This window comes from Citrus sinensis, chromosome 9 (assembly GCF_022201045.2).
Source record: "Citrus sinensis cultivar Valencia sweet orange chromosome 9, DVS_A1.0, whole genome shotgun sequence".
Lineage (NCBI taxonomy): Eukaryota > Viridiplantae > Streptophyta > Magnoliopsida > Sapindales > Rutaceae > Citrus > Citrus sinensis.
The window spans coordinates 8,757,508-8,767,602 of NC_068564.1; the positions used below are offsets into that span (position 1 = coordinate 8,757,508).

Below are 10,095 nucleotides of genomic sequence, written 5' to 3' on the forward strand. Positions count from 1 at the left end.
TACGTAAAATCTGGATTTTGGCTTGGAATTGTGTTTGGATCATGGAGTGAAAATTTTTAAAGGTTTGTGCTGCGTCAGATTTATCCTTTAATAGATACACCCAACAGATTCGTGTGTGATCATCAATAAAAGTAAGAAACCATTTTATACCCGTAAGGTTTGAGACACGAGAAGGTCCCCATATGTCACTATGAATCATTGCAAAAGGTCTGGAAGGTTTGTATGATTGAGAAGGAAAATAGGAACGCTGATGTTTAGCCAATTGACATACTTCACAATGAATCATAAGAGAATCTTTATTACGAAATAATTCAGGAAACAAATTTCTTAAATATGGAAAACTAGGATGACCTAACCTACGATGCCACAACATTATTTGTTGTTCCCTAGACATAGAAAGAGATCCACAGTCAGCAGTATGAGCTTGTTTATTCACGTTGAAATCCTCAAAATAGTAAAGTCCCCCATGTTCCCTAGCACTGCCAATCCTCCTCCCCGAAATTAGGTCCTGAAATTCACAAGAGGAGTGCGAAAAATGAGCAACACAATTAAGATCTTTAGTGATTTTGCTGACAGAGAGTAGATTGCAAGATCATTTAGGAACATGGAGAACTGATTTGAGAATTATGCTAGGAGTAATCTTTATAGTGCCCATCCCTGCAACAACTGAAAGTGAACCATCAGCTATCCTTACTTTAAAATGATCTGGACCAGGAGCATAAGAAGAGAAAAAATGAATGCAGCCTGTCATGTGATCTGTGGCGCCAGAATCAATGATCCAGGGATCTGGAACCTTGGCAGAAGCATGAAAAACTGTTGGGATCTGGAAAATACCTTTTTGGGCCAGCAAAGAGGACGAATGAATAGGAGTTAAAAGTTTTTGAAGCTGTTCAAGTTGTTCTTTGGTAAATGATGGAATCACACTGCTTACACCTTCCTTTGGAACACTTTGATCAGTGTCAGTTGCAGATTGAAATCCTTTTGGACTTCGCTTATTGCCTCTATTGTCTTTCCAATTTGTTGGTTTACCATGTAGCCTCCAACAACGCTCTTTGGTGTGATTCGGTTTGTGGCAATGATCACACCACAGCTGGCCACCTTTGTTGGAATTATTAGATCCCTGAACAGCCAAAGCAGACGTTTCAGGTGCTGTAAGTGATTTTGGTTCCCTAAGCATGACCCGTTTACGACTCTCTTCTCGTCTGACTTCAGCAAAGATTTCTCGGATGGAAGGTAATGGTTTAGTGCCAAGTATACGACCACGAACATCATCAAGCTCCTTATTAAGACCAGCCAAAAAGTCATAAATTCGATCTTTATCCACCAGTTTTTTGTATCGAGCACCATCATCAATACAACTCCATTCACACTCATTGAATAGATCTAATTCCTGCCAAAGATTCTTCAGAGAGTTAAAATAATGGGTTACATCCATATCACCTTGTTTCAAGTTCCGAGCCATATTCCTCAATTCAAACAGCTGTGATGAATTTTCCAAATCCGAGTAAGTTTCTTTGACAGCTTCCCACAGTTCAGCAGCTGTTTGGTAAAATAAATATGTCTGCCCGATGTTTGGTTCCATTGAGTTAACCAGCCATGCCATAACGATAGAATTTTCAGCATCCCATGTTTGAAATGCAGGATCATTTTCATCTGGCCTTTGCTTTTGGCCAAGGAGATAGCCAAGTTTTCCACGCCCTCGAATTACCATTTGAACAGAACGAGACCATGGGAGAAAGTTCTTTCCGTTGAGTTTGTGGGATGTAATTTGAAGTGATGTATTTTCAGTAATTGCAGTGTGAACAATTGTAGGAGTTGACAGAGAAGGAATCTGAGATGTTTCAGCAGATTCGGAAGAGTCAATACTCCTACTTGTGCCAGTCATGGCTGTTTTTACCATGGTTTCCTTCAACTAATACCTAGCTCTGATACCATGTAACAAAATATAGGAAGGAAACAGTAAACACTGCACTTTCGTATCTACTTTATTAATCAAATTACAGGATTATATATAGGCTTGAAGCTAACATAGACTAGGAGTCTTATCTTAGCAAAGTCCTTTATTCTAGGGATAAAAACAAAAAAATAAGTAGATAGAACATATCATGTAAAACAACCACCAGATAAGGATAACTCTATTTTTTTCAAATTCTGCCACAAACTTCAATATATTGTAATGTAATAAAATTACCATATGAAGCTTCCCCTGCCTTGAATAGTAATTGATCACAGGAAGATTTAATGCTTTAAACACTTTGAGACGTTTCCTGACTGTGTCTATGTTATAATCAACTGGGCCCTGGAATTATACTGTCATCACTTTTTAATAATGGTTCCAACGCGATTTGACTATATTGATGAGTAAAATAGAAAACCATGCCTTATTGTGGTTCAGCACTCTATTCACCATCTCTTCTTCAGGACCAGCAAAGGAAAGAACAATATCTGGTTCTGCTCCAATCTAGGTTAGGAACAAGTTATTTTCATTTCATGCTATTGGTATCTTGGAAGGGAATAAAAATCAAGTGGTCCAATAATGGATTATCAACTGTTTTATTATTATTATTGGACAAGATTTAATAAGCACCATTGTCCCTGTCAGGATTTACTGCTTTCTCTGTCATGTTTTCTCCCTTTCAAGGAATTTGCCTACTTTTAGTTATGAACAAATCTCATGGTTTTACTATGACACTCATTGCTCTTGAAAGATCGAGCGATATTTAATTACCTTGAATTCATACGCAAGATAAGGACTAGTCAAACTTTTTGGAAAATCACTTAAAACAAATATCTGAAAGAAAATTGCACAAATTTATTTAACCATTTTCATAAACGAGGTATAGAGAAAAAGTCACGATCCGTTCAAATGCTGCGCGATTCTCCTCACCTCATGGGAAACCATTGGTTAGAAATTTATGGTTATCACTTGATTCGATCTCTTTTCGGATGAGGCTGATTGTTACTTCTGAAGGGACAATTTTTCCTTGATAGTGTTGAGAATCATGGTGCTGAAATCACAGTTCCCATCATCAAAGGATGCAATAGTTTTGCAGGTATGTGCCGTTCAACAATTTCAATGTTGAGCATAAGACATTAGTAACCATATTCACTGTTAGAAGCTATTTCTCTTCTTAATAAGTCGCCGGCACTTAGATGCGTCAATCCAAAATTCTTAACAATTTTTGTACATCGCGTACCCTTTCCACTGCCAGGACCACCTGAGAGCATGAGAAACAAATTCTATCATGCATAAGCTATCGGAAATTCAACATAAAATTGCATCAGAAGTTCTATCTTTTTTTTTTCAGGTGACAACACATGATTAATATTCTTCAAAACTGGCAAGTCGCCAAAACTGATTATTACGATTTTGAAGATGCAAAGAAGCTCAGGGACAAGAAACCAGGGAACATGTTAACCACAATGATACATCCTTGAAGATAATCCCTAGAAGATCTACTTGAGATCAAGGAAAGAGAATTTCATAACTATGTTTGATTATATGGTATCTTAAGAACATCATAATAATTTTGCACGTCAGCAAGTGTACAAGCATTTATACAGATCCGTTAATGTGTCAGTACTAGTACACAGTTACTAACTAAGACAAAACTTAGGAACAGAACTTTGCCTTTGGGAAATAATCCACCTTTTGCCTGCATCAAAGTATCAGAAAAGATTATCACAATCAAGTTCAACAACTGAGGTTCCTTTAAATACCTTAGCATGCAGGAGCATAGTACTGACCGCATCTATGAATGAGAATATAATATGGTAAGATGACCAAATAAACCATTGAAATTACTATCCTGAGGGTTAAAACTGAAGTTTTAAACATTTATCCTGGTTGGAAACCGTATCCACTGTTTGAGACATCCTGAAGAATGCAAAAGAATAAAGACTACAACTCCTACAAACAAATGAGCACAGTTAGGAATAGCGGATTCATCATAAGATAGAGCCCAGCACACACACACGTTGTGATGCCATGTTGTTGCTTCATCCATATGCATTATACTCGGACCCAAGAAAGACACAAACAATTTAGATGTCAAAAATCTGAGCATAGACCAAGGTGCCTATAATTCCAAGAAGCAACAGGCTTACATGAGGTTCTATGATGCGAAAAATTTCATACCAGCATAAATAATTTTGGACTCATGGAAACCCACATTTTGTCGCTTGCCCCATAAGCTATGCAGCTTAAGGCTGCCAGTAGCAAGCAAAGCTTAATGGTCTATCATGTAGCCAAAGAATTTTCATCTGAAGTACAAATTTAAGAAATTTCAAGCAATTACTATGGACATTAGATACATCTATGTGCAGTTACAGATTCTATGAATTTACTAAGAAATAGCAAAATAAAGGGGACAATTTTTTGATTCAGATACTTCAATAAATTTAACATCAGCTAAACCTTGACCAGACATCTTCACATCTAAAATTTTCCCAAATAATTCAATGACAATGATTTCCAATTCTTGAGGCTACAAGCAGTCTGCAGTTGAGTAATACAAACAGAATTTCGATTTTGGATAACAAAATAAAGGCAAAAAATTGTAGCAATACAAGAATTAACAAGCCATAACAATTTGCTGCTCCAATCTAGAAATCACAAACAACTTCATGAATCAAATAACAAGCAACTAAATAAGAAGCTGCAGCCAAATTGATCGACTAAGTAAGCAGTCTTGACCAACCATGTTTCAATTTTCATATATGGAATTTTTAATGAGACCTAGAGAAGGTTCAACAACTATGCACAAAGAACGATTGTGAATTGGTATGAGGGAGTTTGGTAAATGTACCTGGTTAAGAGTGGATGATCTTGAGGAAGAGATCAAAGGAGAAAGATGTAAAGCCAGCCGCCTCCACATCTTAATCGTTTCCCTCGAGTCGCTCTCTTTGACACTGACTCAGTTTTTTTACGTTGTTTCCGGTTTCTTTTTTCAGTGATATATTTCATCAAAAATATATCGTTCCATGTATTGTAACGAGCTAATCCTACTGCAAGACACATTGAACTTTTAAATAGGTATTGTTTCTGGGTTCCGCTTTTGAAATTTTTTGGGTGTTTGAAAAGAGTGAATATATATACCGCCGTTATGGAGATATTGCGCTATGCCACGTGTCATTCTATGCCATGGGTATCTTACTTACTTTCAAGTTTTGGATCCCTCATGTTTTAGTAAATTAGTTATTTCCCCTTCATGTTTCAAAACTTATCAAAAATCTCCTGCTACTTGGTAAAAATTGTTCGTTTACCTTTAACAATTTTTTTTTTAACCACTTTAACCTTTTCTATCCTTGGAGGTCGACTAATGTCATGACCTTTTACAAGTAGGCCATGATTAATGGAAAGTCATACTGCTTGTTTTAAAGGAGAAAATATAGGAAAAGACAAGAAAAAATTGATGGAATAGATCTTTTATTTAGGGAAAGTTGCGTGAGAGAGAGAGGGAAAGAAGTGAGAGTAAAAAAAATTATTAATGAAAAGTCATTCATGAGTAGGTATTTAGTGATTTTAGAGGGCCTTCGGTACCCTCATTACATAGGATTGTATTTGGAGCACCAAACTGCTACATTAGGGTGCAATATTACCATAATGCAGTAATTGGACGCGGGTTTAGCTTTAGTTTTTTTTTTTAATAATAATAATAAATGAATATAATTTTTTAATAATATTATTATATTATATAATATAATATTTTTATTTTTACATTATAATTTTGATATAAATTAATAAATTTATTATTTATTATTTAATAATATTATATTATATTTTAATTTTTATTATTTTAAATATATAACTAAATAATGTATTATTTAATTGTATTATATTGATTAATATATAAAATCATATTAATTAATCTTTAATAAGTTAATATAACTAGTAATAAATACTTAAATAATATAATATTAAATTATTAATTATATTACAATAATTAAATTAGTTATTTTTAAATAATTTAATATAAATAATAATAAATATTTAAATTTGAATAATATTAATTGAAATTTAATAATATAAATAATTACTGGATTATTTAGCTCAATTTATTTTCTTAGTGAATATGTCATAACAATTGTATCACTTTATTATTCTATAATTATCTTATAATATGTATAAGCTTTTATTCTATCATCCTAAGATGATTTTTGAAATAATCTTTAAGATTTTAACTATTTATTTATGTTGTTAAATTATTTAGAGGTTATTTGATTAAATTATTTACTTCAATCTTTATTTCACAAGTTATATATTTGGAAAATACTAAAAAATACACTTCAAAAAATTTAAGACTATAAGCTTCGGAAGAATTATGACATTTTAATATATTTTTTTAATAAAAATATTAAATTTCTAAAATTTAAGAATTTTGTATTTATTATTTTTTAAGTACTAATAAATATTATTTTCTAAATATATAATTTAAATTAATTACAAAAAAATTAATTAAAAACTAAAAACTAATTTTTAATTAAAAATTAATATAGTACAATACTAAGTATAATATAATTAAAAATTAATACAGTACAGTGTAACGCCAAATATTATACAATATTATTATAATACAATACTAATGTAATACAACATAATACAATACACCTGCATTCAGATTATGCAATACAATATAAACGCACCCTTAAAGCATTGCTCTTTATCTAGTAATTACTATTTGTCATATTTATATGCATTAGGGATGATAAAATGTCGAGCTGGGGTTCTGACTCTCAAGTCAGGCCAAAGCATTCCTTTTCTTAGGCTTGGATTTACTTGATTCGGGTAAGATATTTTTTTGGAACTGAGCCTAAAAGCCTGAATTTTATGTTTTACATTTTTTTGATTCATTATATTCCAAATTTACAGTTTATAAATTTTTATTTTTAATAAATTGAGTTTTAAAATTTGGGCTTAAAGTACTTTAAGCTTTAAATATAAGTTATGAATGGGTTAAATAAACATTAAAATATGTATTTTACTTAAAATAAAATAATATTTTATTTTTAATGTATTTATTAGGCTTTTGGGTTGGGCTCAAGCATTTTGGGTGAAGCTTGAGGAAGCAAGCCCGAGCTCGCCCCAAGTGTTAAGAAAATATGCCTAGATCAGGCCAAGTCCCAGCCTAAACACTTGGACTCAGGTTGAGCCGAGCATTTTTGCCATCCCCCAGTATGCTTATTGTTATAAGTCATTGAAGCACACACATGGTAAAGAGTTAATTGGAAAGGACCAGTGCTCCGGAAGTACCCACAAATTTTTCTATGTATTTTGTATAAGGCTAAAGGGGGCATGATCTCTGCCGAGTTTAAAAAAAAAATTTACAGCTTCTAAATAAAATATGAAAAATTATGTGTAAATAGACTAATTTAGCCCTGCAATCTTCATGTATAACTTTTATGTATAGGATAAAAATGTAGTTTTAGCTTTTCCACAATTATTAATGTGAATAAAGTCGAAGTATTAAACTGTTAATAAATAACCAAAAAAAATAAAAATAGAAAAGCAAACAGCCAAGGTGTTAATAAAGCCTGGGGCCTGACTGTTCGTTTTTATAGTTTGTTTCTTTTTTTTTCTTTTTTTTTTGTAAATTTATCGACACTTGCAACAACCTCATTTATGCAATTAAGCCTCAATTTTTCGCCTACCACATTATCTCTTGATTATACCATCGACATAATTAAAGCATACTGCACTGTTGAATGATCGATTTATATCCTGAAAATTTACTCCGTGCTCCGTCGCTGGACATTGTTGGGGGGACTTAGCATAAGATTTCTAGGTATCCAACCCAAAAGACTAGCTTTTTAGGTGGAGTAACCTACCACCTTATAAACTCAAGCATCTCCCCTTTACTAGCCAATGTGGGACACAACTCAACAATCCCCCCCTCGGATGAAACCACCGCCGGACTCCGGTTCTTTCATCCAACACACCTGAGTTGTTCCACCACCACATTCCGGCTACTAGGGTCTAGCTCTGATACCAATTTGTTAAAGCTTGATCGAACTTAATCAACCAAGATTCCCCAAGACTGCTCTAAACACTCTGATGTTTGACTAAGAAACACTTTAAGAAACAAATAAAAGATACACAGAAAGAAGCCAAAGAACAACAATCAACCAAAAGAAAACAGTTTAAGTGGTTCAGCCTGGAGATGGCTTACATCCACTGAAGAACAAAGCAGTAATCTTTATTCAATCACCAGAAACAAGATACAAGATACAAGATTATAGATGAAGTTACAGGAATCCCTCATTATGATTTCTTATCTCTTAAGGCTATTTATACACACTTAAAAGAGCACAGAAATCTCTGCCAACAGTCAGCTATCCTCTGTAATCCGATAACCCAGATTTTTCCCGCTCTTGTAACAGAACATAACAACCTTCTGAGACACGTGTTTGATTCACGTTAGCCAAGGCTCCAAAACGGCACTCAGCAACCAAGATTCCCCAAGACTGCTCTAAACACTCTGATGTTTGACTAAGAAACACTTTAAGAAACAAATAAAAGATACACAGAAAGAAGCCAAAGAACAGCAATCAACCAAAAGAAAACAGTTTAAGTGGTTCAGCCTGGAGATAGCTTACATCCACTGAAGAACAGAGCAGTAATCTTTATTCAATCACCAGAAACAAGATACAAGATTATAGATGAAGTTACAGGAATCCCTCATCATGATTTCTTATCTCTTAAGGCTATTTATACACACTTAAAAGAGCACAGAAATCTCTCCCAACAGTCAGCTATCCTCTGTAATCCGATAACCCAGATTTTTCCCGCTCTTGTAACAGAACATAACAACCTTCTGAGACACGTGTTTGATTCACGTTAGCCAAGGCTCCAAAACGACACTCAGCAAAGACGTATTGGTTAAGCGGAAGCACGTGACCATCACGTGTTTCATTTATTCACACATGGATGATCAAACAGTTTTGTCATACGGTTTTGCATGACTTTAACCGACCAGTCGTATTCTGTTCCAATCACGAACTGACATGTCGTATTAATTTCTGGAAACCAGTTTCAGAGCTCACACTTCAACAGACATGTTATCATCTGATCATCTCTCTTTAATCCTATCCACTAAAATAATTTTTTTTTAATGGTATCCTTCTAAAATCTCATTTTTGTAATTATGGTTCTATTGGTAGAGAAAAATTAGATAAAAGAACAAATATGAATTTAATTATATTAAAATGTCTCTGCAAATCATTGCCTGGCAGTTGATCTTTTTGCACTTGATCACTTCTTCCATGACCATTTTGATCTCCTTTCGAGCCAACCTTCCCCTGTATCTCAGCTTTTGATTCCTCCATCTCTTTTTTGATACTCGAGACATCTGAGTTAAGATATTTCTCGAGAACAAAACTTAAAGGGGATTCAAGGCCAGGAAGAATCCCCTTATTATACTTCAGTTGATGCTCGTTATTTAGCTGATTAATTATCTCTCTCTAATTAGCTGTAGTTTTATCTTTCTCCAAGAGTATGTTCTCAAAAAGTGAAATCTGTTTCCTTAACTCTTCAACCCTACACAAATCGCTCTCTAGCTCTTTTGACCTTTTTCTTAAGCTTCCTTTCTCGGCCAAGTCCAGCTCTGCTCTTCGTTCAGGGTCTCCATTTCCTTTTGGAACATATTTCACATGTAAATAATTGGCCTAATAGGTGCACGAATTAATATTGCAACTTCTAATGTCAAACAAGTCATACATTATTTTACCTCTTACTGCTGCTTTGTTCCCAGGCATCTATAGAGCTCCTCAGCCTTCTCCTTATTCACATAGGCTTCAGCATAATGCACTACATGCCGAGTATGCTCAAATCTTTATCTTTTTTCCCTTCTCTCTGCTTCCACAATAGTTTGGCTAGGCTTTATAGTTGCTTCACTGGGAATTGATGAAGTCTGAAAAGCAGTTGCTGTTACATTTAAACAAACAACCATAAGAGATTTCTGCATTGATGATCCTCAGGCTGGTAAAGCTATAACCGGTTCTTCTTATTTGGAACTCCTTCTGATTGTTCTTTCCTTTAACTTTTCAATCGCGCAAGAATTCCTGATGACATTTTTTCTGCTCCATAAAATCAAATAA

At 34.0% G+C, this 10,095-nt stretch overlaps 1 protein-coding gene across 3 annotated transcripts; it reads right to left on the reverse strand.

Annotated features, from left to right (window-relative positions):
* Window positions 1-1,946: 1,946 nt before the first annotated feature.
* LOC102628022 (probable UMP-CMP kinase 2) lies at window positions 1,947-5,048 on the reverse strand. 3 transcript variants are annotated; one of them, XR_008051914.1, is made up of 3 exons: window positions 4,809-5,048; window positions 2,856-3,218; window positions 1,947-2,451 (listed from the first exon to the last, which is right to left on the reverse strand). XR_008051914.1 is itself a non-coding variant. In XM_052434260.1 (3 exons), the coding sequence occupies exons 1-3, from the start codon at window positions 4,875-4,877 to the stop codon at window positions 3,094-3,096; spliced, it is 249 nt and encodes an 82-aa protein (XP_052290220.1). In that variant the 5' UTR covers window positions 4,878-5,048; the 3' UTR covers window positions 2,700-3,093. The 3 variants fall into 3 exon arrangements, 1 of the variants encoding a protein (XP_052290220.1); XR_008051913.1 differs by having other exon boundaries at window positions 1,947-2,461; XM_052434260.1 differs by lacking the exon at window positions 1,947-2,451 and adding an exon at window positions 3,602-3,656 and having other exon boundaries at window positions 2,700-3,218.
* Between the last annotated feature and the right edge of the window lie 5,047 nt (window positions 5,049-10,095).

What these genes read in the sequence shown, in the direction of transcription:
- LOC102628022 (XM_052434260.1), bottom strand. Translation starts at nt 4,877, where the DNA reads ATGTGGAGGCGGCTGGCTTTACATCTTTCTCCTTTGATCTCTTCCTCA. An exon ending in GATCATCCACTCTTAACCAG is followed by an intron (nt 3,657 to 4,808) that starts GTACATTTACCA and finishes ACTTTGATGCAG; the next exon opens with GCAAAAGGTGGATTATTTCC. An exon ending in GTTCCTAAGTTTTGTCTTAG is followed by an intron (nt 3,219 to 3,601) that starts TTAGTAACTGTG and finishes TCATGCTCTCAG; the next exon opens with GTGGTCCTGGCAGTGGAAAG.